The sequence below is a fragment of the Grammomys surdaster genome, unplaced genomic scaffold (assembly GCF_004785775.1).
Source record: "Grammomys surdaster isolate TR1022 unplaced genomic scaffold, NIH_TR_1.0 144, whole genome shotgun sequence".
In the NCBI taxonomy this organism is placed as follows: domain Eukaryota; kingdom Metazoa; phylum Chordata; class Mammalia; order Rodentia; family Muridae; genus Grammomys; species Grammomys surdaster.
This window is the reverse complement of record NW_021604602.1, coordinates 1239418-1252268: the sequence shown is the minus strand read 5'-3', so window position 1 is coordinate 1252268 and position 12851 is coordinate 1239418. Positions and strand designations below refer to the sequence as shown.

At 45.7% G+C, this 12851-nt stretch overlaps 1 protein-coding gene across 2 annotated transcripts in view; it reads left to right on the top strand.

Annotated features, from left to right (window-relative positions):
- Atg2b (autophagy related 2B) overlaps window positions 1-12851 on the top strand; it is a 68375-nt gene that overhangs the window by 44514 nt on the left and 11010 nt on the right. For both annotated transcript variants that reach the window (XM_028764474.1, XM_028764475.1), the window contains 6 exons: window positions 854-995; window positions 3071-3273; window positions 4286-4512; window positions 6364-6472; window positions 7263-7457; window positions 8142-8243. In XM_028764474.1, the coding sequence (XP_028620307.1) occupies window positions 854-995; window positions 3071-3273; window positions 4286-4512; window positions 6364-6472; window positions 7263-7457; window positions 8142-8243 (978 nt within the window). The remainder of the gene's footprint in view (window positions 1-853; window positions 996-3070; window positions 3274-4285; window positions 4513-6363; window positions 6473-7262; window positions 7458-8141; window positions 8244-12851) is intronic.

The window sequence follows — 12851 nt, the reverse complement described above, 5'->3', positions numbered from 1 at the left end:
TGCTCTGATGTCTGCAGTGTGAGTGTAAACCATGAGTGTGGACTGCTGATGTCTGCAGTGTGAGTGTAAACCATGAGTGTGGACTGCTGATGTCTGCAGCCGTGTGGTCACAGACGGCTCTCCTGCCCTCTGCTCTACTCCCATGCCATGTACTCAGTGGCTTGCCCATCTCCTCTGAAAAGAATATTTTCAGATGGTGTCTTAGTTTGGGTTTCACTGCTGTGAGCAGACACCATGACCAAGGCAATTCAGATAAATGACAACATTTGATTGGGGCTGGCTTACAGGTTCAGAGGGTCAGTCCATTATCATCATGGCAGGAAGCATGACAGCATCCAAGCAGGGGTGGTGCTGAAGGAGCTGAGAGTTCTACATCTTTTTGGTTTTCCTAATTTATTTTTATTTAATGTTCACTGGTTGTTTGCCTGTCCATGCTGTCTGTGAGGATGTCCGAAGTTCTGGAACTGGGGTTACAGACAGGTTGAACTGCCATGTTGGTGCTGGGAACTGAACCCAGGTCCTCTAGAGAGCAGTCAGGGCACCTAGCTGCCGAACCATCTCTCCAGCCCTGAGTTCTACACCTTGATCCAAAGGCAGCAGGAGACCGCATGGCACACCCACTCCAACAAGGCCACACCTCCTAATAGTGCCGTTCCCTATGGGCCATGCAGTCAGACACAGGAGTCTGTGGGGCCATACCTATTCAAACCACTACAAATGGGGTTTGTTTTGTTTAAGAACTGTCTACTTTGTTTCTCAGGCTGGCCGTATGTACCTGGATCTCTGTGGTCCTTTTGCTGCCGCCAGGAGTGTAGTTGGCTTCCCCTGTTTTTAACTACACTTTCGGTTGTAGGTAGATTCCAGTGCTCGGTCATCTTCACATGGTCCAGTGCTTCCGGAAGCGGAACAGCAGATTTTACGAGACCTGATGAGTGACGCCATGGAGGAGGTTGATCTGCAGCAGACCTCTGCCCCTGTCGGACCGCAGGCTAATGGTGAGGAGGGCTTTTCCTGGGAGTGCTGCTAGGGTAGAGGTGTCACATCATCTGTTTTCTCGTAACATTTCCAGTCAGGAACTTAGTAAGGGCTCATCTGGATCTGTGGTATGCACTAGCATACCATGTCAGCTCATGTCTACTGTTCCCTGCAAGAACCAGCCATCAGGGATAGGCACTACTGTGGAGTGACTGAGAAATGACACGGAACAGACTCAGAATGTGGATTGGAAGTGTCAGGAGTTTAGTGAAAACAGGCTAGTGGGCTGTGAGGGGGGTGCACCTTGGCACGTCATAGGTTTGTCTGTACTAGAATACAGAGGACGGTGTGTGCAATTTGTACACACCTATCTCAGTAAAGGTGGAAAAGCACGGAGGGACCAAACGAATGACGAGCCTGAAAGCCACATGGAAGCGTGCACAGATCTTAAACCATCCATCTGTTCTTCTGATAGGATGAGCATAGTTATTTCTATGTGGTTTTGAAATAGGGTCTCGCCGGGCGGTGGTGGTGCATGCCTTTAATCCCAGCACTTGGGAGGCAGAGGCAGGCGGATTTCTGAGTTTGAGAGTTCGAGGCTAGACTGGTCTACAGAGTGAGTTCCAGGACAGCCAGGGCTACTCAGAGAAACCCTGTCTGGAAAAACAAAAACAAAAAAAAACAAAAAAAAAAAAGAAAGAGAAAGAAAGAAAGAAATAGGGTCTCTTTATATACATCCTGGCTGTCCTAGAGCTTACTTTGTGGACCAGGCTGACCTGGAGCTCAGAGATCCTCCTGTCTCCACCTCCTGCGTGCTGGGATTAAAGGCGTGTACTACAGCGCCTGGTGGGGAACCTTGTTCATTCTAAATTCTGTAAACCTTAACTTTAAAATAATATTTGGTGGAGCTGGGAATAGTGGTACTTGCCTGTGAACCCAGTGCACAGGAGATAGAGGTAGTGTCAGGAACTCACGGACAGCTTTGGCTAGATATAGTGAGTGTAAGGCCAGCCTGTGTTGAACACTTGAGAAGACCCATGACATTATAAAACATTTTGCATTAAATGTTGCGTTCATTGAATTTAGGGTAGATTATAACTAAGGGTATGAGCTAAGCTTCCAGCTTCCTGTGTACTCTATAGCAGCTGTGGCTAGCAGGAAGGGACCCTGTTTGCATATTATAGATGAGTTTTCATTAAGCACTGGTTGTGAGGGAGCAGGGCGGGCAGGGCTGGTGGCAGTGGTCAGTGCTTGTCCAGGAGTCTTCAGACCAAAGCGCTGACTTAGGCATTTTTAGGTTCTTCCTCCCATGTCAGTGTTTGGTTTGCATGAATAGAGAGAATGGATAACTCTACTAAGTGGTATAAAATGTTCTAGTACAGATTTTTGGTATACATGGTATCTTCTGTGAATTTCATTTTAAAAGCTACATGGGAACAAGTGTCCAGCATGGGTTTCTGGAGCTCAGGACTCAGCTCAGCCGTCCCTAAGCAGAGAGTCCTGTCATTTTAGGGTGAAGGTCTGCTACTGTAATCTTTTTTCTTTCCCTTAGCAATTTGCCCAAAGAGTTTCCAAGATTGAACTCTGCGGACACTTTTCAATTTCTTCCACCTACATGACAGAATCCTGGCCAAGTCAAGACGCTAGTTACTGGGAGCCGGCTGTAGCTGAGTGCAGTCGTAGCAGGGTGCAGCTGTAGTGGGATACAGCCATAGTGGGGTGCAGCCATCCTGGCGTAGAGCTGTAGCAGGGTGCAGCCGGAGCGGGGTGCAGTCGGAGTGGAGTGCTTGAGCTTTTCTTATGGAATAACTAGGAAGGAACTGTTTCTTGATGCTGTCATTCATTTTCTTAGTAGAGAACTTGAACTTGTTTACTTGTTTGTGCTGTTGAGATATTTCTGCGCCTTGCTGAGGTGTTTGGGGGGAGTTAGTTCAGCCCTCCCTAAGCCCAGCTTCACAGAGCTGTGGTGAGAAGTGGAGAAGGTTGTTATAAGAAGTATGTACAGTCACATAGCTGAGCTCTCAGCATCTGCCCGTGGGTAAGAGACCTTTGGCGTGTCTCAGAGAGGGCCGGATGTTTCTGTCTTGCCGTCTAGGTGTCTTGGATGAACAGTCTCACACTCAGGAGCCGTGCTGCTCAGACCTCTTCCTGTTCCCAGATGAGAGTGGGAACGTGTCCCAGGAGTCCAGCCCTGCCTACCCGTCGCTCACTCACCACTTGATCAGTGACACGGTGACAGGTGCGACCACTGAAAACGATGACTTCTGTATTCTTTTTGCACCAAAAGCAGCCGTCCAGGTAATAAACTGATAGCACAGTTACAAATTAAGTAGACCAAAGGCATTTGCAGATCTTTGGAATCTGTAACTCTTCCCACTTTGAGATTACTTCCTCTTGTAATTGACATTTGTGCTGTGTGAATGGGTTTGCACTCCTTCTCCAGCGTGTGGATCAGAAATGCTCTACACTTGCCCAGTGTCCTACACAATTAGTGAAGTGCAGTGGCTCTGTGTCAGGGCAGTGTCTTTAAATGACAGGAAGTGGGCTTCAGAATGGCAAGTGTAAACTCTGCAAGAGTCGAACCGTCTGTGAAGACTGGTTGAGGTGTGTGCACACACAGAGCAGCCTGGTAGCAACCTCAGAGGTGCCCGTGCCTGTGTAACAGCTTCTGAGAACTCTCTGATAAAATAAAAATGGATAGAGCAGCTCAGGGTAAGCCTGTAATTAGAAATATGATCATTTAATTGATACAATGAAATTTGTCGGGTTTGACTTAGAATGCAGTATGACTTTAAACAGTAATACTAGGATCATACACACACACACGGAAAATCTGTGCGCTTTCATTATCAAATAGTAAGACCCAAATTACAGACTTTAGAAATTATTCAGAAGGTGATTTTTATAGAACAGATTTTATTTTAAGACCAATAAAGTACATTGTTATATGATGATTAATGTCAGAAATTATTACCCAACCTGGGTATAGTGATGCGTGCCTGTGACCCCGGGAAGCGGGTGTCGTGGTGCCTGTGACCCCAGGAAGTGGATGTCATGGTGCCTGTGACCCCAGGAAGTGGGTGTAGTGGTGCGTCCCTGTGATCCCAGGCCTTGGAAGTCAGGAGAACCATCACAAGTCCAAGCACCAGTCAGAGCTATACTATGAGATCCCATGTCAGAGAAAATAAATAATTACCCCATTTTACATCCTGAAATGATTAAAGAGAATGTAGACTTGGGGAAGCCCATCGGTCTGTGAGGCCTGTCAGCTACTGATGAGAGGAGAGAGTACGAGTCTGATGTGTTTCAGGAGAAGGAAGAAGAGCCGGTGATAAAGATCATGGTTGACGACGCCATCGTGATCAGAGATGACTATTTCAGTCTGCCCATCACGAGGACAGACAGCAGCAGAGCGCCGCTCCACTTTCCCACCCCTGCCATCCGCTATGTTGTTAAAGAGGTCTCTCTGGTGTGGCATCTTTATGGAGGCAAAGACTTTGCTACAGCCCCTCCAACGTCTCCAGCCAAGAGTTACATGTAAGTTCATTGGATGGATCACTATACCTGTCCATAGAGAAACACATGAAGTTTATCTCTTTTTTCTTTTTTTTTTTTTTTAAAGTCCATTTTATTAATAATTGTATTACCATACAGACGGACGGACTTCCTTCTTTTTTCTTTTTTTTTCTTTTTTTTTTTTTTTGGTTTTTCAAGACAGGGTTTCTCTGTATAGCCCTGGCTGTCCTGGAACTCACTCTGTAGACCAGGCTGGCCTCAAACTCAGAAATCTGCCTGCCTCTGTGCTGGGATTAAAGGCGTGTGCCACCACCGCCCGGCTATCTCTTTTTTCTTAAGATTTATTTATTTTCATGTGTATGGGTATTTTGCGGGTATGCATGTCTGTGTACCACATGTGCAGTGCCCACAGTGGCCAGAAGAGGGCGTTGGATCCCTTGGAACTGGAGTTACAGACAGTTGTTAGTAGCCACGTGGGTGCTGGGACTTGAACTTGAGTCCTTTGGAAGAGCAGTCAGTGCTCTTAACCACTGAGCCATCTTTCCAACTCTGGAATTTATCTTAAGGATGAATAAATTACAGAGACAGGTGGATTTCTGAGTTCGAGGCCAGCCTGGTCTACAGAGTGAGTTCCAGGACAGCCAGGATTACACAGAGAAACCCTGTCTCGAAAAACCAAAAAAAAAAAAAAAAAGATGAACAAATTAGTATTCAAATACATAGTTTAAATGTCATGCCTAAAGTTGGCTGTGAAATTATTTGTACTTCTCATATATTCACTAAAACGCTGACTTAGAAGATTTTCACTCAGCAAGTATTTTCAGGTACCCATCATGTGTTTGTTTATGAAAATAAACCGGACCCATTCCTTGCCCTCAGTTCCAGAGGGAGAGAAAGTTGTCAGACTGAATAGTGTCCACAGAATGAAGTGTGTCAGGAGGCAGTGTTCATGTTTGCCTGAGCCTCTAGCAGCTAACAGGGTATGGAGCAGAGCCAAGTATTTTTATTTTGTAAACTTTTTTTCTTACTATTTTAATGAGTGTGAGTGTTTGTCAGCGTCTGTACCACAGGCATGCTTGCTTCTCCCGGAGGCCAGAAGAGGGGAGGGAGTTGGGTCCTCTGTAACTGGAACTGTGGATGGTTCAACCACCGTGTGGGTTCTGAGAACCAAGCCTAGGTTCGCAGCAAGGGCAGCCATTGCTCCTAACTCCTGAGCCACTTCTCCATTCCCAGAGCTGTTTGATTATGGAAAGCAGCATCTGTGACATGAGGAGAGAACAAATACAAGCACAGGTGTGTGTGCTGGAGCCTGTGTGTCCGGATAGTGTGCCCGTGGCTGGCGTAGGAGCTTCCTGGGCAGAAGTGGTTGGCACAGCAGCCGAGCTCCTTTTTCTCCTTCCTGCTTGATCTGGAGGGCTTCTGTCCAGACCGAGCTCTTTTCTGTTGGCGACTTGGATTTCTGAAGCTTCATTCCCCGTATGTCCGCTGTCCAGCAGCATGATTTGGTTTTGCTCTAAGTCTGACTATTTAGCAAACAGATGCCTACTCTAATGGTGGTAATAAAATTGCATTTTCAACATAATCCAAAATATAAACGACATATTTCCTCAGTGCCACTGGGGCTCGAGCCTAAGGCATTGCATGTGGTAAGCTCCCTCTGCTCAGGTACTGGTGTTCCTGTCCCCAGCCTCAGGAGTAGCTGGGATTACAGGCCTACACCACAAGTTCTGGCTAAGTAATATGATTCTAAGTAGTAACATTCTAGTAGTTCTTTAATGTTTTCTCTTTGTATTTTATTAATTTTTCTGGTGTCATTTATTAAATTGAATATCCTTTTAACAAAGGTTTTTCTTGTTCTTTCTCCATGTTTAGTAGTCCCCATAGCTCACCTTCTCAGACACCTACAAGGCACGGGCGCCACACAGTCCATGGGGGCAAAGGAAGGAACCAGGACTTTTTAATGGAAATACAATTAAGCAAGGTAAGGTGGCGTTTTGCAGGGAAGAGTCACTTTCATAGCCATGTTAGTGGGCGAGTGCTTGTTATGCCTGTGCATGTCCCCCAGTCCCTGCCCTGCAGAGTAGAAAAGTGAAAGATCTTGTAGAACTCTCACCTCTTCTTCTTTGACACTTTAGAAGGCTGGGGCGTTTGTTTTCCCAGGCCACCCCTGGAGCAGGGCTTCCTGGGCTCCCGTGGTGGCTTTCATAAGATACAAGTTTCTCAGCTCTGTGCAGCTTTTGCGCTTCTTGTTGAGTCACTTGAAGAACCTCTGCTTTATTGGCCATCTGTCTGGGAAGGCCTGCCTTTGGATTGCACCTGTGGAAAGTTCCCTGTGAACATCTGGAGGCCATGGGGACCAAGCACTGATGGCATTTACATTGATTTATGCCTAGTCTGACCGAGAGGCTCACAGCTTTAACGTCAGATCCTGGGGATTCTGTCCCCTCTTCTGACCTCCGTAGGCACTGCATGCACATGGTGCACAGACAAACTCAGCCACAGAAATAGAAATACATAAAATCTCATAAAAAATGGAGAAAGTCAGATTTAAGTGGTAGTCAAGCCTGCTGTGTTCTTCTGTCTGTTAGGTGAAGTTTCAGCATGAAGTCTACCCCCCCCCATGTAAGCCGGAGTGTGAGTCCAGCCTCTTAGAACACCTGCTGTGTTCTTCTGTCTGTTAGGTGAAGTTTCAGCATGAAGTCTACCCCCCATGTAAGCCGGAGTGTGAGTCCAGCCTCTTAGAACACCTGCTGTATTGTTCTGTCTGTTAGGTGAAGTTTCAGCATGAAGTCTACCCGCCGTGTAAGCCGGAGTGTGAGTCCAGCCTCTTAGAACACCCAGTCTCCAGGCAGGTGTTCATCGTTCAGGACCTTGAGATCCGAGATCGGCTGGCAACATCACAGATGAATAAATTTCTCTACCTGTACTGCAGCAAAGACATGCCTCGGAAAGCTCACTCCAACATGGTAAGGCCTCGAAGCCCGTTCTCTTAGTAGTTTTGGAAAACATTTTTATTTTTGTCTAACTGCAGAATTAGAGTGGGGAGAATTACCAGAAGTGAAAAAAGAATGGGTTTTCTCCTTTTAATTTGATAATTCTGTTAAATGTACTATTTCAAGTTTTGTGTTTGAGTTAACTTTGAGAACTATGTCCCTAACTATAGTTGCCAGTGTCTCATACCTCAGGTATGACAGAGCCCTGTCATGGCTAGAGTTGCTCCCAGCCCTTCTTCACACTTTGTTAGTTGAATGTTAGTGAGGTGGGGACAGCTGGCTCTGAATTTAGGAAGTCTTACAGAGGCTGGCTCTGGAAGCTGGGCCGGTGCACTGCCTTTGAGACTTCAGCAAGCGCCTTTGAGTCTGTATCTATACATTTTTCATTTGCTATTGTCCTCCGAAGACAGTCAGAGAAGATATTCTTGAGGTTTGGACAGGTTTTCATGGAAGGGAGGGTAAATATAAGCCTCTTCCTCCTCTTCCTTCTCTCTTCTTTGACAGGTTCTCACTAGCTCAGTCTGGCCTCAAACTCAAAATTTTACATTTTTTTTCTTAGATGGGAATATGATTATTTACTATTTATTTATTTATTTATTTATTGTTTGAGAACAAGGTCATTCTGTCATTGGGGAAATGCTCTTTTCTTTCTTGTAGCTGACAATTAAAGCATTGCACGTACGTCCAGAGTCTGGCAGGTCACCACAGGAATGCTGCTTGAGAGTGTCCCTGATGCCTCTTCGTCTCAATATTGACCAGGTCTGTGCAGTGGGCAGGCTGATGCACTCGTGAGAGTGAGGAGTGACTGTTACCGCTGGCCATCTGTGTGAGGAGAATGAGGAGAGGCTGTTACTGCTGGCCGTCTGTGTGAGGAGAGTGAGGAGTGACTTGACTGTTGGCTACCATTGGACTCTGGGAAAGTCATATAGCTCAAAAAAATGTCTGGAAGACTGTAGGGCAGAGTCATTTGTGAAGTTTGAAATCTCGCCTTTTGGTGAGTAAATGCTATGTACTGAGGGTTCTGTCCACGTGGACACCTAACTCAGGTCTACATATGTTTTAGAGACTTAAGGACTCCTGGATTGGTTACATGTTAGAGGGATTGTGTTATACGTTCTGCAAGAGAACTTTTCTGTCCTAGGCAAAAGGACAAAATAGAAAATGATCAGTAAAGAGGCCATGAAGCAGATTTGTAGAAAGCTGTCAGTAAAACTCCTTTCTCATGTTCAGGCAAGCTTTCTATCAGATATCTTTGGGCTTCACTTTAATGAGCAAGGCAAGTAAGACATGTATCCTGAGCATTACATGGGATGATGTATGGGGAACACTTAGCTTACTGCCTGGCATTGTATGCTACAGATGAGGACTACACACTTAGATGAATGTTAGCTAAAGTAAGCCACAGCTGCAGAACACACATGCAATTTTAAAATAGCAAAACCTCTTGATAAACCTTTCATTGCTTTGGATTCAGGTTGGCATATTTGTGGATAGTATTATTCATTTGTCTAAATACTGATTTGATATTATCACTTAAAATAAAAGATGGATAATCCATTGTAGTCAAGTGACAGGCATCTCAGATATCAAGTGAAGTGCTCATACAGTGAACAGCAGCCAGTCTGAGAGGACGTGCCCTGGGAGTCAGAGGACACTGGGTCTGCACGCAATGCTTGCAGGTTCTGAGCTGGTCAAACTTCAGATTTGTTTGTTTTTTTTTATTATGAGAATATACCTGATATGCATACTTTTACAGATGTATTTTTATGTGTGTGTTTATGTGTGTGTGTGTGTGTGTGTGTGTGTTTGCACACATGTATGCAGGTGTCTACAGAAGCCAGCAGAGGGCGTCAGATGCCTGGAGCTGGAGCCGTAGGTGCTCCTAGTTACGGTGTGGGTGCTGCTCTGAGCTTGGGGTCTCTGCAAGAGCAGCACGTACTCTTCCCCACTGAGCCAGCCTCCCAGCCCCTTGATATCCATATTTTAATTTATTCATATGATGACTTCCTAGAAATATAATGAAATAGTTATGAGGATGTTGGTCTGTGGGAATTCCTATCAAGAGAAGATAAGTCAGAGTCGTCTGACTCTGGCCTTACCAATTGCATGGCCTTACCAATCTTAGCAAGTTCAGTTTTCTACAATATTGACTACAGTTCCTTCTTCAGAGCTGTATGTTGTGGGAAATATTAAAAAAGAACATCAAGTTCCTGTGCTGTGCCCCGCACCAGCCGGCCACGTGGCACCAGCAGTGTGTTCTCATCTCGGCAGACTCTCTGGCCCAGAGCTCCTGAAATCTCTCACCCAGCTCCCTAAGTTCCCGCTGGCAGGTCACTTCCACTCCAGCCCCATGCTTCAAACCCCTATGGCCTTTGTGGTGCACATCAGGCAAACCCACACTTGGGCGCCATACCTTTCTCTCTGGAACCCAATCGAGCAGCCACGTGAAGAAAAATACCACACAAACTTAGTTCAGAAACAATGGTAACTCAGTCTCTGGGCACAACAACTAGAATGCTAATCATGTAAGCCATATTAAATCTCAATCCTCTGGTGGCAAATCCGCTAGGATTCACAATAAGCCGGGCTAGTAGCTTGCCCTAGCACTATCCTGTCTAAAAGGTCCTATCTCTCTTCTGCTTCCTCTTCCCTATCCAACTCAGAAGTCCCACCTACTCTCCCAGTGATTGGCTCCTTTATTCACTAGGGGATGGTCCACAAGAAGTCACCTGAAGTCCGCAGTCCCACCCAGGAGAGCAGAATTAACCTCAAAATACAAACAATTCCGGGGCCGTCCACATCAGCTATAGAGCGTAATTACTGTAAGGGAGAAGTATTAATCTTAGAGACATCAGTGAAGGAAACAGAAACTAGTCACATTGAGGAAGAAATGTCCTCGAGACTAAAGTACCACAGCCCTGCCCTAGCTGTATAAGCCCTCTTCCTCACTTACATGAGGTATCACTCCATAATTACGTAGGAGACCACATATCTATGTTTTCATTTCTCATGAAAACAAGTAAGTTCATGGGTGATGATAATGCTTGGCCTAGCCTCTTCCATCCCAACACACTGTTTCCTCCTGTATTTAAACACTCCATTGCTTTTGCAGTGAGTGCATGTTCATCCAAAGAGCACTGGGCGTGTAGCTAGGCACTGAGCGACAAGCAGTGCGGGATAGGTCCTGTTGGTGGTGCTGAGACTATGGAGGTTGCATAAGTAGGCAGTGGAGAGGTAGGATGTCGGAGAAGCAGGACTTCCCGACCTCCCGTAGTTGACTGGGAATCGGTGTAAGGAGGATAGTGCAGAGATGTCTCGGGAATGCTTCCTCATCCCCACTCTGGACTAAGACAGCCCTGTCTCCAAAGACCTCTCTGGTAGGGAAGCTAGCAGAGCAGGTGCACTTAGTCTGCTGTGGTGAGTGAGTGCAGCTCATGGGTACAGGCTTGGATACAGACATTCCTGTGCAGGAGACGGAGTTTGGGGAGCATGGGATCACAGGAAGGGGTTTCTGGAGGCCATGGTACTCCTCTGGCCTGTTCACCAGCTGCAAGGACTACAAGGGGCTGGGTAGAGGAGGGTGTCTGAAGGCACCAAGGCTTTGGAGCCTGGAGGGAGGCCATCCTGGTGCACACCTGGGGCTGGGGAGGGCACATGGAGCTGCGCTTGTACGTTTGCTTTAATACTGACTACGAGTCCTTCTGCAGAGCTATAAAGCACAGTACTGTAAGGGAAAAATGATCTTAGAGAAAACTGTGAGGGAAATTGAAACTGTGGTCACATGGTGTCATCCTGTGTCACCGAGTGAGCATAACATTAAAGTAATTCTTTAACTCTTTAAGCCTCACTGTACTGTTAATCTGTTCTGTCGCAGAACCTCAGGCATAAATGTTTTACAGCGAAAGTTTAACATTGAATACAGAATGTAAGGCTTCAATGTTGAAGTGACTGTGCTGAGGTATTCTTATATAACAAAGCATACAGATCTGAAGTCTGCAGTGGAGCTTGATGCACTCTTACAGCTGAGTAACTGCTCTGTCAGCTGAAATGCCATGTCTTCTCCACCCCGTGTAGTCCGGCTTCCCCATCCTGAAATAACCATTCATCCTCCCCCATCACCTCAGTTGACATCCTCCTGAGATGTGGCTCTGTTTGAGTAGAAGGAAGTACGTTTGTTTCTTCCTCTGGGCTGTGTCTGTGAGGGCCATTTATCATCACAGGCCGGCCCTGTAGGGTGTCGCTGCACACAGCCCCGGCTTACCCCGACTTACCCACTTGCCTGCTGGTTTGCACTTATTTTTAGTGCTCATAAATTGTGAAATTTGTTTATAAGTGCTTATGGCCATATTTTTCATTTATTTTGGGTAACTTGTGTGTGTGTATATTTTTACACGTGTATTCATACATGTAGTATGTATATGCATGTCTGCATACATATAGTACATAAAAGCAGTTCTTGGCCAGTCAGCTACTGCAAGCAGTTACTTAACTCTCCCCCAGCAGAAGTAAAAGTTCTGGTTGCTTCTTGTCCTGGCCAGACTTGGTTCTGTGATCTTTTAAATTTTATACATTGTATGCAGTATTTCTGTGTCTTATTTGGGGTTCCTTGATGACTGGTGATGTACTTTTCACATGTTAGCCATCACTAGATATTCTTTTGTGAGGTATCTGTGATTTGCTGTTTTATAGTGGGGCATAAGTGAGTAATACAGAGAGCATTGTAAAAAGCCAGGGTTTCTTGGGTGTCTTTAGTCTTCCTTTTTTCTTCAAGAGCAATCTGTACCTAATACTTTCCTTTTTTGAACAGTGCTGTAGTTAAGACATTGACAACATTGAACTGTCACCATCTAGTGGTAGTTAAAGAACAGCATTTTAGGGCTGGGCAGCGGTGGCGCACACCTTTAATCCCAGCACTTGGGAGGCAGAGGCAGGCGGATTTCTGAGTTCAACGCCAGCCTGGTCTACAGAGTGAGTTCCAGGACAGCCAGGGCTATACAGAGAAACCCTGTCTCGAAAAACAAACAATCAAACAAACAGAAAGCATTATATACTTTTAGTTAACATGTAATGCTGAGTATGATATATACGTGTAATAAGCATGTACAGTATAAATAGTATGTACTTGTACCTAGCATAACATAATAGTGAACCCTCTATGAACTTCTCCTTGCCTCAGAACCAGGATGTTCCGAATGGTGCATGGTAGTCCTGTGTGAGACCTCCAGGCGCCATGTTACCTGTAATACTGTCACCTCTGTCATTTAAATAGAATGAAAATGGAATGGCAAGTAACTCAATTCTTGGAAATTGTGGCTCAGAGTTTTTGGTGTGTATCAGCACGGTGACCCTGGGGCTCACAGTCCTCCT